The 26,234-nt window shown below is 43.8% G+C and overlaps 1 protein-coding gene across 2 annotated transcripts; it reads left to right on the top strand.

Annotated features, from left to right (window-relative positions):
- Window positions 1-472: 472 nt before the first annotated feature.
- LOC144708082 (ARM repeat superfamily protein) lies at window positions 473-25,124 on the top strand. 2 transcript variants are annotated; one of them, XM_078581382.1, is made up of 10 exons: window positions 473-608; window positions 1,454-1,795; window positions 5,675-5,740; window positions 6,266-6,405; window positions 23,367-23,493; window positions 23,653-23,801; window positions 23,907-24,042; window positions 24,189-24,273; window positions 24,581-24,825; window positions 24,922-25,124. In XM_078581382.1, the coding sequence occupies exons 1-10, from the start codon at window positions 501-503 to the stop codon at window positions 25,054-25,056; spliced, it is 1,533 nt and encodes a 510-aa protein (XP_078437508.1). In that variant the 5' UTR covers window positions 473-500; the 3' UTR covers window positions 25,057-25,124. The 2 variants fall into 2 exon arrangements, with proteins under 2 accessions (XP_078437508.1, XP_078437507.1); XM_078581381.1 differs by having other exon boundaries at window positions 24,581-24,852.
- Window positions 25,125-26,234: the final 1,110 nt, after the last annotated feature.

The following is a 26,234-nucleotide window of genomic DNA, read 5'->3' as shown; positions in this document are numbered from 1 at the left end:
TTAAGTAGAAAAATACAGGAAAATCTAATTAAACTCCAAAAATAATTTCTCTCATAATATAATGTCCAAAAAATCTTTAAAATACTTAAAATTTCATAAAATTCAAAAAACCATTTTAAAAATATTTAATCATTTTAAGCTTGATAACATGCTCATGCAATCACTTTAATGAAAATAAACATGCAGATATTGTCAAATTAGCCTATTAACAATGCAAGTTATCAGCAGCCTAGCTTTCTCCTGGGAATTGATACAGTATTTAAATCAACTATAAGAATAGTGGGCAGTAAATATTTTCCCAAATTGCAAACTTCCTACTTCCCCAAACAAGACTTGTTGTAAAATTTTATTCAAAAAAATGAAATAGTTATAAATGTGCGTTAATCTGATGTGTTGAATCGGGCCTAATGGGCCAAGCAGGGGCCGGCCCACTATATAAACTCGACTATAAAATCAATCCAGGCTCGAAGAAGTCTGTATCTCAACTTCTCAAGGTGGCTATGGGAGAGGACGAGCAGAAGAAGGTAGTGGAGATGATGGAGGAAGGAGAAGAGGACGATGAAGAGACTCCAACGCACCTGCCATTTGCTCCATCTATGGAGGTTTCTGTATGTATCTCATTACATCTCCGATTTCTTCAAACAATTCGTTCTTGGTTGATAGGGTCTGTTAAGGAGAACTATGTTTTTTTGTTTTTTTCGAACAATACTTCTTTCGTCATATGATGTTGTAGGAATATTGAATTTGTGTACGTTGATGGGTTTTCCTCGCGCGATTAATGTTCGTTTTTGCTTGATGTTGATGATCGCCGAGATGCTTCTCGTTTTATTCCGATTTCTGTCTTTTAATCGTGTGTATTTTGTGCACGGGGAACATGATCGTCGTTTTTTTTACTGTGTTCGCGAAATGGGGTTTTTTGTGTCTCAGCTTAACCACCTGGTTGAACTCTTGTTCGTTTAATTCGATTCATTCGTTTCTGAAAATAGCCAAATCGTTTACAATCGAAATTAAAAGGAACGCAGCATGTTGGGTAACCATGGACTTATCAGCGGCCTTCGCGTTATTGCTCTGCCATTATTTGAGCGCACGGCAAGGATTTAACATTTGTAAAAAGAATTCTCCGTCATTCAATGGGGTGAGGGAAAAATTCCTTTCTGTGTGGAGAGTGAAAACCTACAGTAATATTTAAATCTGAGACATTTTTCTACAAGACAGAAGGTTTATGATACTGTCCACTTCTTCGTCGCATCTCTGGATTTCATTCAATTTCATCTTTACCCTTTGAGTGGAAAGAACTCTATGGATCCCTCCTGTCCGTGGAATATCTAGAAAAAGGTTCATTGCGGTGGTCAATTGTTATTTAAATTTATATGACTGGGCATTGATTTAGTATTAGTCAGTTCTTGTTCTATCAAAGAGGAATACTAAAATATTCTTACTTCATGTTGAGCAGTTACCAGGCGTTTCTACAACAGTGGATCCTGGCTATATAATCTCTCTGATACGAAAACTTTTACCTCATCAATCCAAGCAAGACAACTTTTATGATAGTAATCTTCATGACATGACATCGGCGGAAGAAAGTACACTTAAAGCTGGGGAAAAAAGTGCAGAAGATACTTCTCTTTCCTCCTGGAGTGACGAAATCACTTCAAAGCTTGAAAAATTCCACACGAATGATGGCAGGTGGGGAGATTCCAAGCATTCTGGGGTGATTGTAGTTGAAGAAGTTTGGGAAGACTGCGGTTGCATTATCTGGGATCTTGCCGCAAACAAAAATCATGCAAAATTCATGGTTAAGACTTTATCTTCTACTTTATTATTTCCATTACTTTTTACTTTAAAGTTCTATTTCTTTTAAAAAATAATTTGTTTGTATTTCCATAATTCTTGAACTTGCAGTGTCGGCTTGCTATAATGTAGGTGAAAAGGCAATCAGAATACTGTGACTTTTAAGAAAATAATTTGCAGCTTCAAACTATCCTGAGAAAGTACTAATTCAGTAGTGTTGTCTTCTTAGTATATTTTAATTTTTTCATTGATTGGAATGATCTAAATAGATGGCCATTGTTGTATAAGTCAGATCAATTAACTTTTTGGAAAAAAAACACTATCTGTGAATTATATATGTCATCTACTTAAAATAGTGATGACAAGTAATGTGATATGATAGAAGGGTGGATATATGAGCAGCGCCAGCCTGGCATCTGACTGTTAAGGGAAAGGCCTTTAATAGCTAAACCAGTCCCAGAAATAGTGAAGTTGATCGCCCTTCGGAGAGAGCTTGATAGTCATGTGAGTTTCTCTCCACCGTTGAGGTCTCCTTTGTATATCTCTCTCTTAAACTCCCATTCCCTTGCAGCAGACGTCCATCCCTGTGCAAAGCGACATGCAAGTGCTCCAGCGTTGTACCATTTCCCGGATGCTCCTTTCATGAAAGCAACTTGAGAGCCCTGCCCTGAGATATGCCGCCACATTTGATTATTCCACCTTCAACTTTCTCCTTCAGAAAATGTTTGCCAATATCAATGTGTTTGATTTTCTCATTCTGTACTGGGTTATTAAGGATGGCTAGAGCTGACTTTTTATCACAGTGTAGTTTGATCTTCTGAATACCTCTGATCAGTTCACAAACACCATGAGCCAAGGTTCTGAGAACTGATTTGGCGCTATATCGGGCAACATCAATCTGTTTCTTGCTTCTCCAAGACACAAGATTGCCTCTAGTAGCTGGGGGTTGACTGTCAATCAACAACATGATAGGGTATTTGCGGTCTTTTACATCAGAAAAAAAGAAGAAAGGACCAAAGTGTCACATGCTGCCATGTGTTACCCATTATTAGTGTAACGTCGATTAGTAGGGTGCGGTGGTGAGGATGGATTTGGTTTTTGGTTCTCAACTTTGGGAAGAAATATCATCGGGCAGCAAAGCCTGAGCGACAGCTAAAGAGCTTTTGAGCTTTCCTATTAGAGCGTCATCCCGATTCCTGACCACATTGGGAGTTTAGGAATTGGCAGTTTCCATTAGGGCGTGCATTTTCCATAAGCATGAACTTTGTTTTGCTTTCTTCGGCTTCTCTACAATAGATCCGACATAATCCACATTTGTGAATATACTGATTGAGACATCCTCACTTCTCACGAGCAAGATTCCTTGTCCCACAGACAATTTTAAGGACAACATCACTTGATAAGCAGATTGGAGATGTTTTTCCCTTAGGTCGTGCATATGCTAGCTTAATATCCCAATGTAAAAGCACTATCAGGTCCAGTATGATTAATGTTAGGGTTTGACGGTCTCAATTTGGTCCGAATTTTTAGCAATTACCTGAACCTTACCTAAAATTCAGTCCGGTTTCGGTTCGTCCTTGTTTGGTCTCCGTCCTGTCCGGTCCAGCTTCGTCCAGGTCTGGTTAGGTTGACTAGTCAGTGTAAAAAAAGTAGAAAATTTATGTTGATGGTTATGTTGACTATCCACATAATGAGCTTTGGAACCATTGGTAATGAATGCCCCTTTGCTTCCCTTCCCTTCCCTTATTTTCCCCTCCCAATCTCCCTCTCTAGATCTTTATCCCTTCTCACCTCCTTTCTTCATGAAGAACTATTAGGAAGAATAGAGAAGGAAGAAATTTTCAATGGAGAAATAAGTTTTGATGGGTTCTTGCAGCCTGCATCAACTTTCAGAAGAACTCTACATCAAGTGGATCCCACAAATGGTCAAATACATGGCGGCTACACTATGCTTAATAGAAACCTCTTAATTGCGTTGGATTTGATGTGTTTTAGAATTTTACAAAAAATATTAAATAAATATGCAATAATTTACTTCTGGTTCTGGTCCGATTTGACCCTTGGACCTAAACCAGCCGGACCACCCGGTCCACCCTTAAATGGAGGACATGCGCTCTGATTCAGTCTAGTCAAACCGATCCTCAGCCCTAAATGTCCAAGCTTAATAAAGATAGATCATCCTCCCAATCAGTCTTTGGCTGAGTTCTCGTTCAACAGGGTGTTTATTTTCCCCTCCCCTAATCTCCGTATTGAAATTCATGGTGTTTATGATCAATTTGCAGTCTAGCTTCCATGTCTTAACGAGAAAATCAAGCATGTATTTGTGTTGTGAAATAACTGTATGTCGGTTGTATAAGTAGTCCTTAGACCTAAGACACTGATGACAATTGATCACTAGTCTATAAGCATATATTTGTGTTGTGAAATAACTGTATGTCGGTTGTATAAGTAGTCCTTAGACCTAAGACACTAATGACAATTGATCACTAGTCTATAAACATGTATTTGTGTTGTGAAATAACTGTATGTCGGTTGTATAAGTAGTCCTTAGACCTAAGAAACTAATGACAATTGATCACTAGTCTACAAGCATGTATTTGTGTTGTGATTAAGAACTTGTAGTTCATAGTCAAAGTGCAACTGTTCGTTCACAAAATGTCATTAGTGTCTTAGGTCTAAGGACTACTTATACAACCGACATAAATCGACCTAATTGATTTTTTGGTATAACACCATTCAGGGATTGGTGCGGATCAATTAAGCGAACTCTTTTTGCTAAAAGCACACACTCTCTATCATAAGTGCCTCTACACTAATGGTAAAATGACTAGCTATACTCATCAAATGAGTGAGTAGATAGTATTATTCTATCCGTATACTTTGACGATCTTCTAGAGTATCTTTCGAATAAGAATATTTAGAATACATGCTTATAGACTAGTCATCTCCGTATTATAATTTCATTATAATTTCATTATAATTATCTAAGTCTGATCATATATTCATAGACTTCATTATAAGCATCACATGTGCACTACAATGAATATGTTCTATTAATGTACATGCAACTCGACATAGAATGTGAGATTGGCTTATCGGCCACATATTTCCATCACTTAACATGTCCAATCTTTTGGCCTACCACTTTGTCATATAGATTCAACCATCGTTATCAATCACAAATCGATAAGTTAGGTCTTGAACCAACTTCCGATGAGATACTAAATATCCCTCAAGTCAAGGCACATGCAATATGTTTCTAAGCCCTTCCCAAGGTATAAATTTCAAGATCCTTGATACAGTTAACCTGTAGTTCTCCTGCAATCAAGGCCTTTTGGTCAGCACATGGTCAATGCTTGGAGACTCATGGTCGGTGGAACCACAGTCTAGCACCCATATAATCTTGGGAGAATATAAAGATGCAAAAGAACCAAGGAACTTTTCTTTCCTCACCTGAGGGAGCTAAAGATATAGTGCCCAACATGTTCTTCAGATTGTCTTATTCAGCTTCCGACTTCTCCAATTCTTTTTGTGGAACACTTGGGATAGCTATCTTCCCTCCAGTGATGTCTACCCTCATTTTCTCTCCGCTCTCTCTTTTCCCCCTATCATGATGGCAAGTGACACATCCGTGGTTAAAATATTATGAATATTTTGGGAAGTATTTTGATACACAACGGTGTAATATCATAAAGTTATAAGAGTGATCCAATGTAATTTTTTAATGGACTAATTTTTCATATGGTAGCTATGAAGTCCAAGAAAATTTGAATTTTCCATGTTAATGAATGCTTTTTAATGATTGTATGCATTCTATTTCCAATTTCCCAAAACATTGTAATAATTTCACTTATGTAAAATAACTTTTTCGCTTTCTGTGCAGGTTGAAAATTTCTTATTAGACGTGATCACAATGACTCTTGTTGTTTCCAAGTCTGCTCGAGTCACAGTAAGCAACCTCGTTTGCCAGTGATTTATCTAACTTCATGGGCTCTTCTGGACCCGAAAACTATGGAGTATCTATTATGGTAATGCGGTGCTAATGATGTTCACAGAATTATTGATAATGTTCGTCATGACTGGGCCTCTTTACCGCTATAACTGCATAAATATTTAGAAATCAGGTTTCTCTGTATTATGTGTCTATTATTTGTAGTAGTAATTTACTTCTCAAAAGGGGAGGAGTAAATTATTATTTCTTTGGAGAGTCCTATTGAACGAAAGAAGAGAGAGAGAGTGAACGAGAAGAACAAACCACCTTAACTGGCCGAAGGCATATTATTTATGCCATATGAATGGGAAAAAAGGAGAAAGGGAAAGAGAGACATGGAATGCAATGCGTCAATCAACAAGGCCCTAACTCTTTAGCCGATCTGCTCAGTACAAATACAATGCAGTATGGTACTTTAGCTAGTGGTCTCATTTTCATCTGTGACATTTTGATTACCTCATTTCATGTGAATTGTATTTACAGGAAATTTGTCTAGGTATTATGGGAAACCTTGCTTGCCATGATGTTCTTAGCAACACGATCATATCAACTGCTGGTCTGGTTCAAACCATTGTGTTCCATTTAAATGTGAATGATCCTGCGTGCCTTTGTGAATTATTCCGGTAATTATCTCTTCCACAGTTTAGCATGGGTGCTTTTAAATGTCATCAGAAATCAGAAAATAGAAATACTCTGTATCACATGATGGATAGTGTATTTATCTTCTCTTTGAAGGAAACAATCTCATAGTCTATACAAATCAGCCACTATATGAGCAAGAGACCTACAGCACTGCTTTCCTAATAGCTTAGGTTTGAGCTTTTGGCTAAACAAAGGTCCCAGATAACCTTGGGGCAAGGCTTTGATTATTTTAATCAGATATATTGTTATCCTGTCATTGTAACTCATTTGACCAGATCCTTTTTCAAAAAAAACATGTGACCAGATCTTGTGTTATGTGATGTGATCCTGATAAGTACTTCAGCAGAGCTTATCAGAGAAGACGGTTCAGAAGAGCGGGAACCGTTACAACAGACGACAGTTGAAGTGTCGTCCGTCGGGTTATAAAATAATACGCAGGGGCAAAGGGGGAAGAGAGTTGTTTTCTTCATCTCAGACCCAGTGGGGATGCAGGAGCTGGAGCAGTTGGAGGGAGCTTCCCGGCGGCCAGTTGGGGGGATCTTCGGATCTCATCTTTCCTTTCTATTATCTTCTGTTATCGAACATTCGGGGATACTTGCCTCTATTGATCTTCGACGGAAATCGTTGTTTGTTTCGGATCGGTATACTGCAACCGTCTGATCGACGGTATTTTCCCTCCCAGTATATCAACTGGTATCAGAGCCAACACTGATCCACGCCCTTCATTATGGATGAGCAAAAGCCAGAGCTCGAAGCAAACTATTTTTTTGTTTCAGCTCCAGTTGCTGCTGTCTTAACACAAATCCTGCGGCAACTCTCCCTGATGAATTCCAAGATTGAGGGTCACGCCGCCTTGAGGTCCAACACTGTTCCGGCGGCTACAACAACTAGCATGCGATTTGGTTGCGTACCAGTTGCTAACCCAACAGAAGTCAGACAAACCTTCAGGAAAGGAGATTTGCCGATTTTTTCTGGGGAGTAGGCGCAAGGATGGCTCAACTGCGCCGAGAGGTTTTTCTTTGCCAATATCTTACAAGATTCCGAAAAACTTAACCTCATCTCCTTGCATTTAGGAGGATCAGCTCAAGCTTGGTTCATCTATGCTGAAAAACAATTTGGCTTCGAAAATTGGTTAGATTTCAAGCGACAGTTTGGGCGCCGTTATGGGTTTTCGTCAAGTTCTCTCTGTCAAAAATTATTTAACTTACATCAGATAGGAACTGTCTCTGAGTATCGTGCTGAGTTTTGAGTTACTCGTGGCTCATCTACCTCCAATTTATCCGTAAGTTCTGGAGACTGCATACATGAACGAACTCAAGCCAGAAATTCGTGCAGAAGTCCCAAAGTATCAGCCATTCGGCATTCAACAACTGATGGACGTCTCCATCGAGGCCGAATCAAACCTGATGGTAATGTGGCAAACATGGCCAACACACCAGAACGATTCAACCATGCCACTCTCCAAAGAAGTGCGGCCTCGACTATTTCAAGCAAAGATCATTTCATCTCCTTTGTCATATCATCGCAACAAGTCGAGTACTACACTCATGCCAGAAAAGGCCCCATCTACAATTGTGGAAAAGACGGCCGAAAATTTCTCATGACCACCAAGAAAGAAGATAATGAGGCTTACAGATGAGGAGTTTAATTCAAGAAAAGAGAAGGGACTTTGTTACCACTGCAAAGATAAGTACCTTCCAGGGCACAAGTGCAAGCTAGAATTAAACATATTCTTGGTTCAAGAAGGGGATGCCAATGAAGACTTGCCAACCAGCGACAAAGACCTAATGCAAACAGATGATACACCTATTCTGGAAGGCTCGTTATGTACAGTCCGTCTAGCTCCAAGTCCCAACGGTTCCTTGAAGGTTTGGGGAGAACTATGTATTCGACCCCTCATTATTCTTATTGACGGCGGCGCATCGCATAATCTAATTCACATGAGAGTGGTCCAGGATTTCCATATTCCCATTGAGGGATCTATGCGCTTCGATCTCATTTTAGGCGATGGATCTATCAGGAGGACGACGGGGCTGTGCATGGACATTCAACTTACAATCCAGGCGTCGTCACCCACCTTGCGGGACTGCGGGGCCGCAACAGAGAGACAATCGTCCCCAGCCACCCACGCCCCGGAAGGACTACTGCCCAAGCCGCCGTCATGGGCTGTAGTGGGGACGGACAGCGGGAAGCAACCCATCACTGAATTGCTGCCGGCAAGTCCGACCCCGTTTATCGGAAACCAGGGCATGCCGCCAGAGCGACGACCAAATCGTCAAAGGCGGATCCATTGGGTCCACCTGGAACTGGAAGGAACGCGGAGTCCTTTGGGACACATGGCAGAGGCGTTACCCAAAGAAGAAGGGCGAATTGTGTACCCGCCCATTTCAGGACAACGGCTTGGGGCTCTGATGGATCGAAGGGCCCTTCCACGTCACTATTCCCCGACACTGCCGCTGCCACAGCAAACCAGGGGAGCCCCACGCTATCCGTCACCTAACTGGCCGGAGCAATTCCGAACAGACACAATGTGGGAACGACCTCCTCTGTCAAGGGAGCCGCATCCGGTTGTCGAAGAATTCAATGATCAGGAAGCCGAGGCAGAGGAGGGTCCCTACCTTTGGGGCCTGCCTACTCGTCCCTTTCGCACAAATATGCATCGAGAGCAGGGTGAACGAGCTGCAAACCGAGTTATGGAAAATTCCAGGGGACTTCGAGGAGAAGGCTGTGAAAATGCTTAACGCCTTCCCCCGGTCATGGCCCGCCATGATCGGACAGCAATCGCTAGGCGCCACACCACTCGAGATATGGACGAATTTTCAGATGTGGAGCACCAACCGCGAGACCACCACATTGCGACTGGGCAACGTGGAGGGAGGCATTTCCATCGCATGGCGGATATCCCATTATTTTTGGGAGGTGACCCAGAACATTGGCTACGAAAGGTTGAACACTACTTCCGTGCTCACCCTGCCGATGATGGGGAACGGCTGAGGGTGGCGTCTTCATATATGGAAGGCAAGGCGTCCAAATGGTTTTGCTACAAAGACGATCATGTGGGATTCCGACGCTGGGAGAATTTTAAAGCCCAACTATGCCGGTTATTTGGTCTCAAACCACACCAAGCCTACACCAACCTTTTCCGAATGCGCCAGACAGGCACGGTGGATGAACTACTCGACGAATTCGTATGTTTGGCGGAGTACATCCCCGACTTGTGCGAGATGACGGTTATCAATGCAATCATGGCGGCCCTCAAGCCTTCCATACGGAAGGAGATTCGTTGGCGAGACCCACACTCTACGGACGAACTATTTGATCTGGCTCTAGAAGTTGAGGAAGTCCTCAGGGACGATGAGGAAGTCCTCCGGGGGGACACGCACCCTCAAGTCCAGGGAGACACGGGAGCATCACGGCACGACCACCGAGCAACTGACACCCTGAACAGCACCAGGACTCAAACACCGGTTATGCCTTACGGTGGAGGAAGTGGCCCAGCGCAAGGCGCAAGGCTTATGTTTTAGATGTGACGAAAAATTCACACCAGGCCATCGCTGCCGCAAAGATCTACAGATCCATCTCCTCCAAGAAAGGGGCACCGAGGGAATTGACGCAGATTCCGGGGATCAAGACACCAATGCTGATGTCGACAGCGACACAGGAGATGCGGTGGCGTTAACCATTCTCTCATTGATGACAGCCATGGGGGTACCCACCCGGTGTTCCAAAATTCTCTCCGTCTCTGGGGCCTTATCATGGAACACGGAGTGGACATGCTAATTGACACGGGCACAACAGATAACTTCATCCAACACTGCCTGGCAAGCGAGTTGTAGTTACCACTCCGCTCTATCACACCCTATGACATTTGATTGGGGGATGATCGCACAATACGTTGTAGTCACCGCTGTCCTGGGGTCCGTATGCAAATACAGGGTTACAAGGCGGTGACCGATCTCCAGCCCGTCCATGGCCTATGCGTTGACGTCATTCTGGGCCTGGAATGGCTCAGCACATTGGGATGGATTCAAGCTCACTGGGGCCTGCTCCTCCTCCGATTCCAAGAAGACGGAGTGTGGCACACCCTAGAGGGCGAACCAGGAGCGAGCCGCCTCATGGAAGCTCCCAACAACCGAGCACCACAACGCCACCTGCACCGGGGACTGAGCATTACATCTGTTAACATCCCAACGGACCGTCCAGATGGGCGCTCAGGAGGGCGAGATTTTGGCTTCAGCTGATCTACGGCAAAGATTCTCCACGGTGTTCGCACCGCCTCCACTCTGCCACCTCCACGACCGACGGATCATCAGATCGTGTTATTTCCAGGTACAAGTCCCATTAATTGTCGTCCTTATCGCTACTCTCACTTGCAGAAGAACGAGTTGGAGAAGCTCGTGGCCGAGCAACTCGCGCTCGGGCTGATACGGCCCTCCCGCAGTCCGTATTCCAGCCCAGCCTTGTTGGTGAAGAAGAAGGATAACACTTGGCGTTTATGTGTGGACTTTCAAGCTTTAAACAAGGTTACAGTACCCAACCGCTTCCCTATTCCGGTGGTGGAAGAACTACTCGAGGAGCTGCATGGTATGACCACTTTCTCCAAGCTCGACCTAAAGTCGGGCTACTACCAAATACGGATGCGCGAGGAGGATGTGGAGAACACAGCCTTCAGAACACACCAGGGGCATTTTGAATATGTGGTGATGCCGTTCGGTTTATCCAACGCGCCCGCCACGTTCCAGGCATTAATGAACCTGATATTCCAGCCGTATCTATGACGCTTCATCCCCGTATTCTTTGATGACATCCTGATATACGGCAAGTCCACCGAGGAACACACGACTCATTTGCATTAGGCATTGGAGATTCTAGGGCATCACAACCTGCATATCAATCCCAAGAAGTGTTTCTTTATCAACCCCAGCTTGAGTATTTGGGACATTGGGTCTCGGCCGAGGGAGTGCCCACAGATGCTAGCAAAGTAGAGGCTGTCACCAACTGGGCGACACCCAGAAATGTTCGGGAGTTACATGGTGATAGGCTCCTCGGACACTCTCCAAATATTCAATAGAATTCCAAACTTGCAACAAATATTCTCCGTGAACAGTAGGGAAGGACTGAAGTTCGAAAAACGGGAATGATAGGGTAGGGCGTGGCTAGGGAGGAGGACGCCCAAGCGAGATGGTGGGAGCGGCAGTCTCGTTTTCGATATGTCCGCCTGGAGCCCCTGGAGAGTGCAAGGAAGGGGACGGTTAAGGAAGCGAGAAGGAGAGCGAGAGAGAAAAGGGCAAGTGGGAGGGGAGAGTCTTACTAGGGTTTTGCTGCCTGCCTCCTTCATCGCCCCCCCCACCCCCCCCTCTTATGACTCACGGGCTCCGTGAGTCATGACTCTTCTTGGGTATGGGCCTGTTCGGCCCTCCTTTTGTGGGCCGAAAAGGCAGGGGGTCTTCTGGGCCCCTGCTGGCGTTGGTAAGTCTGGATTGGGGTCTTAACACATGGCTTCCTGGGATTGGCGGGCTACTATCGGCGGTTTGTAGCGAGCTATGTGGCCATAGCTTGGCGTCTCACACAGCTATTGAAGGGAAGTTTAAGTGGACTGCAGCAGCACAAGAGGCGTTTGATGCGCTCAAGCAAGCCTTGTCCACAGCGCCAGTCCTAGCCTTGCCTGACTTCACTAAAGAATTTCTTCTGGAAACAAATGCATCTGGAGTTGGGGTTGGGGCGGTTTTGATGCAGCAATCAAGACCTATTGCGTACTTCAGCCAAGCTCTTCCCCCTACTGCCCGCACAAAATCGGCCTATGAACGTGAGTTTCTGGCCATTGTCCTAGCTGTTCGTAAGTGGAGGCACTATCTGCTCTTCCAGCACTTCACAATTCGTACAGATCAGTGCAGCCTTAAACACTTGTTTGAACAGCGGGAAGTCCTGGGCGAATACAATCGCTTGCTGGCAAAACTTCTGGGTTTTCATTTCTCCATTCAGCACAAGGCGGGTCGTCTCAATCAGGTCGCCGACGCTCTGTCCAGGCGAGAGTCCCCAGAGGAGATCATTTGTTCCATCACTGTGAATACTTGGGTAAACTTATCCGAAGTCCAACAAGCACTCCAGAAGGATCCTGAATTGAGCAAGCTACTCCAAAAAGTTCAGCGGGTAGAGGACTGCCCCCGCACTACTCAATCACGGATGACCACCTACTGTACAAGGGCCGTTTGGTTCTACCGCGGACATCTCCTTTTATCCGTCAAGTTTTACAGGAACTTCATGACGGAGTGGTGGGAGGCCACGGGGGGTTCCTTAAAACCTATCAACGCATTTGACAACAATTTTATTGGCCGGCCATGAAACGAGATATCAAAGCCTATGTCAACGAGTGCCAGCGGTGTCAGCAGTGCAAATCATCTCACCTCGCACACGCGGGCCTCCTCCAACCGCTTATCCTGCCCACCAGAATTTGGGAGGATATCTCCATGGACTTCATTGAAGGACTTCCTCGCTTGGGGGGGGGGGTTAATTGCATTCTGGTGGTGGTTGATCAGCTCAGCAAGTACGGGCACTTCATAGCATGACGCCATCCGTTTACGACCAAAGATGTGGCCCTTATATTTATCCAGGAAATCATTCGTCTCCATGGCGTCCCACAGTCCATCATCTCGGACAGGGGAAACATCTTCATGAGCTCCTTTTGGTCAGAACTTCATGCCCTCCAAGGGAGGCTCCTCAAACGCAGCTCAGCTTACCACCCACAGACAGACCGCCAAACCGAAGTCGTCAACCGGGGGCTAGAGACTTATCTTTGCTGTTTTGCAGGTGACCAACCCAAACGGTGGCGCAATTATCTTCCGTGGGCAGAGCTGAGTTACAATACTTCCTACCATACCAGCTTCAAGACATCGCCTTTCTGTGCAGTTTATGGCCGAGAGCCCCCCACCTTGGTCCGTTACGGCAACCCAGCTTCCCCCATCGACGATCTCGACAAGTTGCTCACTGAACGGGATCAAATGCTGGAAGTTTTGAAGGGTCACCTGGCACGCACCCAAGCACAAATGAAAAAGCAAGCGGACACGAAGCGACGCGAGGTGCTCTTCGCTGAAGATGACGAGGTCTACGTCAACCTATGGCCCTTTTGGATGAATACATTAGCTCGGCTGCCCAATGAGAAACTGAGTCCCAGAATATTTTGGGCCCTATCGCATCCTTCAACGCATCGGGCTCGTCTCCTACCATCTCCAATTGCCCGCCGAGGTACGCATCCATCCTGTTTTTCATGTATCCCAACTCAGGAGGGCAGTGAGACCGACAGACCGGCCTCTACCCATACCTCCGTTCCTCTCGGAGGAAAATGGGTGGATCGTCACGCCGGAAGCCATCACAGCCTTCCGCCCATCATCTCAAGGACTCCTAGTGCTCACCCACTGGAAAGGTCTGCCCGCTCACGAGGCCACGTGGGTAATCGCTTCCATTCTACGCCAAACATTTCCGGACTTCCAGCTTGGGGACAAGCTGGTCAAAATTGGGGGGAGTATTGACATGATACCAGGCTGCATTTATGAGCGCCGGCGACCCTAGAAGCCCAAGCAGCCACAAGCCCAACAGCAACCCTAACTTAAGTGTGTTAGGGGTTGGGGAAAATGGCACGAAGCTGGTACACTGTGAGTCTCCCACCCTGTTCTCTTCCTTCAGCGACTTGGAATCGCTAGCTCTCACTCATCTCTCTGTCCCCTTCGTCGTGCATAAGTTCTTCCCTGAAGCAGGAGGACGCTAATCCCTCTTTGGGGATGACGATCTTCCCGCTCCTTCTAAGCTTTCTATCCTATCTCCTCTCCTCCACAGACCTAATTTGGTTACGTTGTACTTGAGACGGCATCTCGTTTCTAGGCATTGGCAAAGCCTTGAGACGGGTTTTTATCATTCCTTTCCCTTAATAGAGAAGAATTGTTGGAGTATTCTATCAGTTTTCCTGCAATTATGACCAGCTGATGATCAAAATCTTACGGGACGATCAGATATTTACAATCCAAGCAGCCAGACCTTAAATCCAACCAAAATCTTTCCACGTCAGCCCAGGCAGGCTCATCAGGATTGGCTTGAATCGCTGGAAGTTATTACTAAAGTCAACACAAAACGCACCTTGCAATTGATAGAGGTATCTTATATTATTTCTCACCATGCCTTACCATCTTACAAGAACGATTTCCACAAGTTTTTGACATCCCCCAAACTTTACCACCCAAACGAGCAATAGATCATAAGATACATCTGATTCCAGGGTCGCACCCCATCAATGTATGACCTTATAGGTACTCCCATCAGCACAAGAACATCTTAGAAGATCTGATACAGGAATTGCTTGACAAGAGGATCATTCAACGTTCTAACAGCCCTTTCTCCAGTCCGGCTTTAATCGTCAAAAAGAAAGACTGCAGCTGGCGAATGTGCATAGACTTCCGGGCGCTTAATAAAATCACTGTCCCCAACCGATTCCTGATTCCAATTGTAGATGAGTTACTTGAATAACTGAATGGAATGACGATTTTTTCCAAGTTAGATTTACGCTCAGGATACTACCAGATCAGAATGGATACAGCAGATGTTCACAAGACTGCCTTCAAGACGCATCAAGAGCATTATGAGTTTAATGTTATGCCTTTCGGCTTGTCAAATGTGCCAGCCACCTTTCAAGCTTTAATGAATACTATATTTCAGCAGTTCCTCGGAAAGTTCATCTTGGTATTCTTTGACGTCATCCTAGTTTATAGTAAAACTGAAGAGGAGCATCACACCCATCTATCTAGAGGTTTTCAAATGTTAGCTGACAATCAACTTCAGATCAATGTTCAGAAATGTAATGTCTTCCTTCCTCAGCTGGAATTTCTTGGATATTGGATCTCGGCCAAAGGCGTAGCCACTTCTCCTTCCAAGGTTGATGCCATGAATCCGTGGCCCACTCCTAAAACAGTTAAACAGCTCCGTGGCTTCTTGGGGTTAGCAAGCTATTATTGAAGATTTGTACCTCAATTTGCAGCCCTAGCAGAGAACCATTGACAAATCTGCTTAAAAAAAATTCGTTCCACTGGTCCGAAGATGCTAATCTTTCTTTCCACAGGCTTAAATCTGCATTATCTTCAACACCTACTCTGGCACTTAACGGATTTTCTCTACCCTTTACAATTGAGTCGGATGCTTCAGGTAGTGGTATTGGAGCTGTACTATTGCAACATTCTGATACGATGCAGTCCCAAATGGAAAAAGCAACGGCTGGAATTTAAGACTTACAGAAGGATCTTGATTCCGCTCCTCGTACTCTGGTACAAGTCCACGTCGCCTTCGAATCTTCTTCTCAAGATCACCGTAGAGGCAGCTCGCCGAATGCAGCTCTGCTCCTCCCGACCCCCTTGCTCAAGAAACCCGAAATGCTCCGTCCCCCTTCTTCTCCCCCTTCGCTCCTTATTTATAGTCTTTTATTTCCTAACTAACTACCCTTTCAAGAAGGGTGGTTATTTGGCCAGCTCAGCGCCAGCTGGCCCGCTGCCTTTCTGGCCTCCTCTCTTTCTTCTTTCATATACTCTTACTGGGATCGTATCATTTCCCCCCTCATCGACTATCACCTTGTCCCCAAGGTGGATGTCGGGGAATTGCCCTCGGATGACTGATAGAGGTTCCCATGATGCATCTTCTTCTGGAAGCCCTTTCCATTTAATCAACACTTCGACTTGTCCATTCCGTCTCCTAGCCGACACCACCTCTGCTGGAGATAGCTGCCACTCAAAATCATCAGTAAATGAAGGAGGCAGTAATTGCGTGACCCTGCCTGGACCCACTGCTTTCCTTAGTTTAGATACGTGGAACACCGGATGTAGGGAACAACTGTCTGGCAGTTCTAGTTTGTAGGCCACAGGCCCCACCTTTTGTAAGATCCGAAATGGACCAAAATATTTTGGAGATAACTTTTCATTGATCCTTTTTGCTAAGGACTTCATGCGGCAGGGACGTAATCGAAGATACACTTGTTCCCCCACCTGAAACTCAAGGTCTCTTCGGTGCTTATCCGCTCATGCGTTTCATGCTGGATTGCGCCGCTAGTAAGTTGTTTCTTATCACTTTCAGAGTATCATCTCTCTCTTTTAATAGAGTGTCGACAGACTCAAGTGGAGATGAAGGGGTCCCATAGTACAAAAGTTTTGGTGGGTCCCTCCCATACACTGCTTTGAAAGGTGTCATCTGAATGGATGAATGGAAAGCTGTATTATAAGAGAACTCTGCCCAATGGAGCCACTTGGACCAAGACTTCGGTTTCTCACCAGCAAAACAGCGTAAATATGATTCCAAACATCTGTTTACCACCTCTGTTTGACCATCTGTTTGGGGGTGGTACGAGGAACTCATGCATAATGTGGTGCCTTGCAAGCGGAACAACTCCTTCCAGAACATACTGGTAAAGATTTTATCTCTGTCTGAAACAATTGAGGAGGGTATCCCATGCAAGCGTACAATTTCTCGGACGAAGATGTCAGCTACATCTCGGGCAGTAAATGGGTGTTTCAGTGGTAGGAAGTGACTATACTTGCTCAGTCTGTCCACAATCACCATAATGCAGTTGAATCCGTGATGTTGGCAGCCCTTCTATGAAATCTAACGATATGTCTTCCCAGATGCGTTCAGGAATGGGTAGAGCTTGTAATAACCCAGCAGGTGAGAGGGAAGATATCTTGTTAGTTTGACAAATATGACACTGATTCACATATCTCTTTATGTGATCTTTCATGCGTGGCCAGTATAAGTCTTGAGCAATGCGCTTATAGGTTCGTTTGCATCCCGTATGCCCCCCCGGTGCTGAATCATGATAGGTCTGTAACACTTTTGGTAGTAATGAAGAAGTCCCGTAAGCACCAGTCGTCCCTTGTACAGTAGGGTATCCTTGTATAATTTGAACTTTGGATAGGAAAATGGACTGAGTCGCAACTCCTGAATTACTTTTGAAATTTCAGATCCTGACCCACCTCCTGTTGGATGATCGCTTGGTCTAATAGCTGGAACCTGGACACTTGCAATGCATTGACTTCCACTGATGATGGGGCCCTGGATAATGCATCAGCTACAACATTGCTCTTCCTGGTTTATATTCAATTTCAAATTAAACCCCAGTAATTTGTAAGCCCATTTGCTGTACGGCTCCTGAATCTGCTTCTGACACAATAAGTATTTAAGACTGTACTGATCGGTGCGGATAATGAAAGGCAAATGTGTCAAATAGTGTCGCCATTTCTGCACTGACAGGACAATAGCCATCAATTCACGTTCATAAGCAGATTTGACTTGGCTCCGCTTGGGAAGGACCTGACTAAAATAAGCGATGGGTCGTCCATTCTGTATGAGGACAGCACCAATGCCTACTCCTGATGCATCCGTCTCGATGGTAAAAGGTAATTCAAAATTTGGTAAGGCCAACACTGGAGTAGAACTCATTGCTAGTTTAAGTCGATCAAATGCAGCTTATGATCTACATTCCACCCAAATGCATCTTTCTTCAGCAATGCTGTTAAAGGCGGCCTTCAAGGAGTACTCTTTGACAAACCTGCGATAATACCCTGTCAAACCCAAGAATCCTCGCAGTTGCTTGAGATTCTTCGCACGGGCCAGCTCACCATCGCCTCCACCTTGCTCTTATCCGCCATAACTCCTTGATGCGAAATCCAATGCCCCAGGAATTCCAACTGATTGCAAGCCAATTGACACTTTTGGGATTCACATGAAGATCATTATCAGCCAGGACAGTAAAGACTTGTTGCAAATGTGACTCATGGTCTTCCAATGACTTACTGTAAATCAATATATCATCAAAAACACCAGTAAGAATTTTCTGAGGTACGGATGAAACAGGTGGTTCATAAGAGATTGAAATGTAGCTGGGGCGTTCATAAGCCCAAAGGGCATAACCCGGAATTCATAATGCCCTTCATGGGTTTTAAATGCAGTTTTATGAACGTCCTCTTCTTTCATCCTGATCTGATGATACCCCGATTTCAGATCTAACTTGGAAAACAATAATGCGCCATGGAGTTCATCCAATAATTCTTCCACCACAGGAATTGGATATCGATTTGGTATAGTTATTTTATTAAGTGCACGGTAATCAACACAAAATCGCCATCCGCATCTTTCTTCTTAACCAGTAAGACTGGGCTGCGAAGGACTATGCGATGGTCTGATGAATTCCGCTTTAGAAGTTCACTGACTATCTTTTCTATCTCGTCCTTTTGTAAGTATGAATATTTGTACGGTCTCTGGTTGGTTGGTTGAGCTTGGGGTATAAGTTGTATGGCGTGATCGATCGGCCTGGCAGGTGGTAATTCTGACAGTGGCTCAAAGACCTTAGAAAATTGCTTCCTGAGCTTCTCTTCTAGAGCACGACCTTGTGATGTTTGAGGCAACTTGATACTAGTGTCTAGTTTATACAATTCGATCATCAATAATTGGCTTCTCATCAGCTCCTTGTCAACAGAGTGGTTTTTAATATCGGTTCTGGATAAGCTCTGGTCCCCATTCAAAGTCACCACCTTGTCGCCTCTTCTGAATTTTAGAATATGCCTCTCCCAGTGGATATGGGTCCATCCCAAGGATGCTAACCATGCCATGCCTAGGATCATGTCAATTCCCCCCTACTTGAATGGCAAGAAGTCGCTAGTCATTTCAATGCCTTGAAGGTTATACTGGACTCCCACACATAATCCCTGACCTTTGCTAGACTCCCCATTTCCCAATGTCACTTCAAATAGCACTGACGTATCACTCCGGAAATGGAATTCCTCCACAATGGCTGTACTCAGAAAATTATGGGAAGCTCCACTGTCAATTAATACAGTGATTTCCCTGCCTTGTAGTTCCCCTTTCAGCTTGATGGACCTTGGGTTGGTCCACCCCAACATAGAGTTCAATGAGACGTGTGCGGATAGCAGTTGGGCCTCTGGTGGTATGTCGTTAGCCTCTATATCCACAATGGCATCCGTATCTGGATCCGATTTATCCCGATCTTCTTCACTCACAATCAAGATTTGTAGAGTTTTCTTGCATCGATGTCCCGGGCCGAATTTCTCGTTGCAGTTATAACAGAGGCCCTTCTCTCTGCGTTTTTGAAATTCTTCTCCTGTTAACATCAGTTTCCTTCTATACGCTGGTGTCCCTTGAGTGTTCTCTTGTATTTTAGTCTTGTTCTGATGATAACTTCCTCCTCCTGCTCCTGTAGACTGAACCGAGTGAATGTGATTCTCCTGGTAGCGCACTCCGCATTTGGTGGTCTTCCCCCTTTTGACTATGGTTCTCCCAGGCTTGCCAAAGGGCCTTGAGTCGTTTCTCTGTTTTAAGCGCTAAATCCATAAGTCTTCTTAGTCCCACAAATTCTTGATATCCATCTCTGTTTGTATCTCTGTCTTCAATCCCTTCAAAAATATGTCGTACATTATGTCTTCTGGCATCGGAGGTAGATATACGGATAGCCTTTCAAACTCCTTCCGGTACTCCTTCACTGTCCCCGTCTGCTTGATATCCATAAACTGATGTTTGATGTTATCTGCTAGCGTTTCATCGAACCGTTTCCCGATCTGGATCTTGAAATCGTTCCAACCGAGAAAGGTGTACCTGTCAGTGGTCCAGAGGTACCACTGCAGAGCTTCACCTTCCAAATTTGCCATTGCCACATCGATCCGGTCTTCCGATACTACTTCTTGGACTTGGAAGAACCTCCATACCCCTCACCCAGCCTTCTACATCGTCTCCTCGAAACTTGGGCGCCCATCTTGCTTCTAACTTGTTGGATATGCTCCATATTCCGATTGCCAGATCGTGTGTCGTTCCTCGTCTCGACTTCCCCCGGTACTTGGTTCTTGTTCTTGCCATGGCTTCTCGGGATCTCCTCTTCCGGACCTCGTTCTTCAGATGTGCTACCCTGATTCAATGTCGCCAGGGTACGCAGCACTTGTCGAGCAGTTCACCGCTTTTCTCTGGCCTCTTCGCGGATCAGTTTCATTTCATCTGCTATCCTCTTCTGCTCCACCTTCAGCTCGCCCAACTCTGCCTCATTCTCTTCCAATCTCGCTTCCACTTCTTTCAACGTCATTGTGGCCAGGATCGTAGCTCTGATACCAATGATACGATGCAGTCCCAAATGGAAAAAGCAACGGCTGGAATTTAAGACTTACAGAAGGATCTTGATTCCGCTCCTCGTACTCTGGTACAAGTCCACGTCGCCTTCGAATCTTCTTCTCAAGATCACCGTAGAGGCAGCTCGCCGAATGCAGCTCTGCTCCTCCCGACCCCCTTGCTCAAGAAACCCGAAATGCTCCGTCCCCCATCTTCTCCCCCTTCGCTCCTTATTTATAGTCTTTTATTTCCTAACTAACTACCCTTTCAAGAAGGGTGGTTATTTGGCCAGCTCAGCGCCAGCTGGCCCGCTGCCTTTCTGGCCTCCTCTCTTTCTTCTTTCATATACTCTTACTGGGATCGTATCACATTCTAAACCAATTGCATATTTTAGTCAAGTGCTCCCGTCAATGTCTCTCTTTAAGTCTGCATATAAACATGAATGTTTATCGTGATTCGCGCCGTTGACAAATGGAAACATTATTTACTCTTTCAAAAGTTTTTCATCTATACATATCACTTTAGTCTCAAGTTTCTGACTGACCAGAAAGCGGTTCCGCTCCAGTATCACAGGTGGATGGTCAAATTAATGGGACTCGATTTTGAAATTCAGTTCAAATCAGGAAAGAAAAACATTGTGGCAGATGCCCTCTCTAGGTCCATGGAAGACTCCGAAGAACAAATCTCTGCAATTCTGGTTAGTCATTGGAGAGATAGGGCAACAATTGATCGTGAGATCTCAGCAACACTACACTATCACAAATCAAAGAAGAATGTGCGTCGAATCCCTCTAAATATCCATTGTACTCAATACAGCAAGGACTCCTCTGCTACAAGGGCCGTTTATTGTTAACCCCAAACTCTTCATTAATTCCCTCTTCCACGAATTTCACAATTCCAAAATCGGAGGACATGGAGGATTCCATCGCACATATAAACGCATCTCATAACAAGTTTTTTGGGCAGGTATGCGTAAAGCTATTAAGGAATATGTAGACAACTGTGACATTTGCCAAAGACACAAATCGTCCACTCTCACGCCAGCAGGCCTACTTCCGCCATTGCCTACTCCAAGTCAGATCTGGGAAGATATCAGTGCAGATTTTATTGAAGGGTTACCAAAATCTGATGGCTACGATTCCATTTTGGTTGTCGTTGATCGCCTGAGTAAGTATTGTCATTACATACCTGTCAATCACCCTTTCTCAGCAGAAGTCATTGCCAACTTATATATTAAAGAAATTGTCCGTCTACACGGCACCCCAAATTACATTGTATCAGACCGTGGTCGCCTCTTTATCAGCCATTTCTTGAAAGAATTGCATAAGTTACAAGGCACTCGTTTGTTACTCGGTTCATCTTATCATCCAGAGACGGATGGCCAAACCGAAGCCACTTACCGTGGTCTCGAGTGTTATTTGCATTGTTTTACAACAGAACATCCTAAACAGTGGGTGAAATATCTTCCCTGAGCTGAATATAACTACAAGACCTCTTTTCATACCTCCATTGGCATGTCTCCATTTAAAGCAGTCTATGGGCGCGACCCTCCATCCCGCTTACGCTACGGATCACCTGCCTCTCCAGTGGATGCCGTGGACAAATTGTTGGTTGACAGAGATGCCATCTTGCAAGCCCTTAAGGCACACCTCGCCAAGACACAATGTTAGATGAAGCTTCAAGCCGATAAACACCGCAGAGATGTATAATTTGCCGAGGGAGATCCGGTCTATTTCAAAATTCGCCCATATCGAATGAAAACCTTGGCTAGGCAACCTTATGAGAAATTCAGCCCTAAAATCCTTAAAAAAATTGGACCCGTTGCTTATCACCTCGACTTGCCACCTTCATCCTCAATCCACCCTGTCTTTCATGTATCCAAATTAAAACGTGCCTTAGACCCTACCATTCAAGCTGCTCCAATTCCTCCATTTTTAACTGATAATTATGAGTGGCAGGTTACACCAGAAGCTATTCTTACTTCCAGAGTCACCCTCCCTTTTAATCAAGTGGAAGGGACTACCTGACTATTACGGGACAGGGGAAGATGCACTCAACATAGCAAAAAGCTTCCCAGATTTCAAGCTTGAGGACAAGCTTCATCTCAATGGGGGGAGTATTGATAAGTACTTCAGCAGAGCTTATCAGAGAAGACGGTTCAGAAGAGCGGGAACCGTTACAACAGACGACAGTTGAAGTGTCGTCCGTCGGGTTATAAAATAATACGCAGGTGCAAAGGGGGAAGAGAGTTGTTTTCTTCATCTCAGACCCAGTGGGGATGCAGGAGCTGGAGCAGTTGGAGGGAGCTTCCCGGCGGCCAGTTGGGGGGATCTTCGGATCTCATCTTTCCTTTCTATTATCTTCTGTTATCGAACATTCGGGGATACTTGCCTCTATTGATCTTCGACGGAAATCGTTGTTTGTTTCGGATCGGTACACTGCGACCGTCTGATCGACGGTATTTTCCCTCCCAGTATATCAGATCCCCTACCCCTCTAGGGGTATGTTTATCATTTTTCCTAATTGGGTGTATTTTTGTCCATTCCCTTGAATTGTTCTCTTTCAATAGTAGTAGTAAAGAATTGAGAAATGTAGTAGCATTAGGTTGGTTCCTATTTTTCTCTCTAGACTCCTTGTCCCTTCCAATTGATTGTCTCTGCTTGGGTATTCCGGCTTTTCCTCTGGATTGATCCTCTTTCCTATCCATGAGGTATCAGAGCTCAGCATTTGGAGCAATGAGCTCTAAGATCTTAGATATAAATTTCAGGGAGCCTGACCTATGAACTTGGTATTTTACTTATATTTGCAGGTTGTTAAGTGTTAGTCTCAGAGGCAAAGACTTTATTCCCTGGGTTGAAGCATTGCACCCGGACTATGCTCTCCAACGTATTCTTTGGATTGCAGAAAACACGTTAAATATCCAGTTACTAGAAAAGGTAAACTGCCATGACGATATTTATCATTTTACTGTCTTGATCATTTGGAAGGCATGGTGAATAAGGTAGAAACTACTTTAATATTTTGGTGTCTCATATTCCGTATGGCAATCTGTTTCTTTATACTTTTTAATGCGACCTTGAGTTTTCAATGAACAGGTGCTAGAATTACTGCTGGTCATTGTTAGCCAGGAAGAAGTAGCTAACAATATTCTTCCATCTTTAATACACTTGGGTGTGTCTGATCTTTTGGTCTCTTTGTTATCCTCGGAGATGAGCAAACAAAGAGAGGAGCACAATCCAGAGAGGTATTGTGATCTTTAAATTTTGAAAATATGGAAAATTGTTAAAATCAACTTATCTTGCATTGCATACAAAAGGGAAATTATAATTCCTTTTCAATATCTTCTCAGGATACCCATCTTAGATCTTATCCTTCAATCAATTGAAGTGCTTTCAACGACTAACCAATACTCGGGGCAGATCTTGTCAAATAAAGAGCTCTGGACTCGGCTTTCAGAGATTGTCAAACATCCTGACAAAGATGAGGTCTGTCTGTCGTCTTCTTTTCCTATAGAATAAACCTATATTCGCTACTTTGAATTCACCAAAAATGTTGCAGCTTTCTTTGCTCCTGAGAATGCTTTCCTGGTTTCACTAAAAAAATTTCATCCCTTGGGTGCCACAAATCTCAGGTCAGTATCTGTTGTGGATCATCTATGGTCATCATCGCAAACATTTTAATGGATGATTCAGATGTTGCCCTTGAGCTTTACCAAGGTAAGGATTGTAAAAAATCTTCACCCTGAGAATAATGCCTCATTTTCTTAAGTAGGGGTTTATTGTATTTTCCATAGTCTTAATTGAGGTCGGCTTTTATTCTTCATTGACTGTCTTTCGTCCAGGGTGGCGGGTCCCTTCTGCCACTTCGTTTTGTTCTCTCTCTACTTCTCTTCGTCATCTTTCTCTCTCTAATATCTCTAATCCCTACTCCCATCTCCAGTAGAATTCAACAGTTTTTTCTCACTCTGAGAAACATGATCTGAGGTAAATCGTCTAACTTTATATCATCATATGATTATTGCAGATTTGCCTTTCTTCTATGGTGTTCTTGAGATTCTTCCCTTCGTGACTAATGATTCACTGGCTAGAGGCGCACTATGGAGCATTCTTTCTGAGTTTCTCTTACAGATCCAGAAAAATGCGAACAGTGCATCCTCTCTGGAACCTTATATATATGCTCTAACTGAGAAAGCTTATGATATGGGGGACCAGTTGGAAGATCTCTTCATTGGTGACCATTCAGAGGATCTTAATGACACCAAGATAGCTGTATCCTTTTCTGAATACTCGCACAATGTATCCCTGTTTTCTTTTTTTTAATTTTTTTTACATATAATAATTTTAACTCCTTGATCAATATTTCAGCTGACCCGAATGGGTAGTATTTTGGAACAGTGGAAGAGCAGATGTATCTCTCCGGAGGGATCAAAACCAACAGTTGATGTTGAAAAGGTAGAATCATTGCTGGGATATTGCAGTAAATACACCAGCTACATGTAAATGAAAAAGATAGTTTTGGGGCCTTTTGCAGACCTATTTTGTAGGAAAGTTTGATGTGTTTAGTTACAGTTGTGTCTTATCTTACCTTTATAATTTCAAGGCAAGCAGAGAATAATAAGTTTGGTTCATTTAATGAATATTATTTTATTCATTTATTATGTTAAGCAGCCCTAGCTTACAGTTCATGGCTGTGCCCTTTGCAGTGAAGTTCTATGAATCCAAGGACTTGCTGCAAACTTAATCTAGAAAGTAGAATTTTTGGTGGGATATAACTTTAAATAGACCAGCTACCTGTGAATAGCTTGAAGATAGTGGTCCATGCCAAGGATAATTTTGGGAGAGCAAGTTTCATTTTATTCTATAGCACCAAACCCAGACTTCTGCTATGAGAAAGATATATTGTGTTAACTCTAATTTAAAAGTAAGCTTGACGTTTCCAGGAACTTGTTATTATTCTAAAATTCATACTTCTTTATTTACACATTAGACTACAAATGTAAGTGTCATTTTAAAAAAATATTGTTCAGAAAACACTTTATGTTATGCTTCTTGCACTGCATTTAATAGGTGTGAAGCATGTTATTTCTGAATTCTCTCCAGCTGGATTGATTAGCTCACTTTTTCTATCCACATAAAGAATGTCATCATCCTATTATCTGCCAATTCAAAGTTCAACAAGAACCATCCCTACTTTTATAATTTATCAGATGTTTGGAGATTCCAAGTTGTTTTGTCCCTTCCCCACATGTTGGAAGCCACCTTTTGTGTGCATCTTAGAACTTCACTTTCGAAGGAGAAAAGCTCCGCATCACTAATTAAATTGTGGAATTGAGTATTTTCAGGCATATTCTCTACGTCTAAACATATTTGAGTTCTTCATCTAACTATCAGATTCTGATTTGTTTCTTGAACTCAACAATAAGGAACATTTAATTGTTGCTCAAGGACAAATGCTCCATAGTTGAACCATGAAGCAACAGTCTCAGTAGGAAGACATCGATGAAATACATGACTTCAAAGTTATTCTACTCAAGAGCTTTTTGGACTGCATTTTTATGATTTTGAAGAATCATTGGAACTTGTTGGGTTCAGCCAAAGAAAATAATTTTTTAAAAACATCAAAATAATGTATTTTCTTTACAGTAAACTGAACATTATTAGCATTTTCTTCAAAATAA

This window comes from Wolffia australiana, chromosome 9 (genome assembly GCF_029677425.1).
Source record: "Wolffia australiana isolate 7733 chromosome 9, ASM2967742v1".
Classification (NCBI taxonomy): domain Eukaryota; kingdom Viridiplantae; phylum Streptophyta; class Magnoliopsida; order Alismatales; family Araceae; genus Wolffia; species Wolffia australiana.
This window is presented reverse-complemented; position numbering and strand designations above follow the sequence as displayed.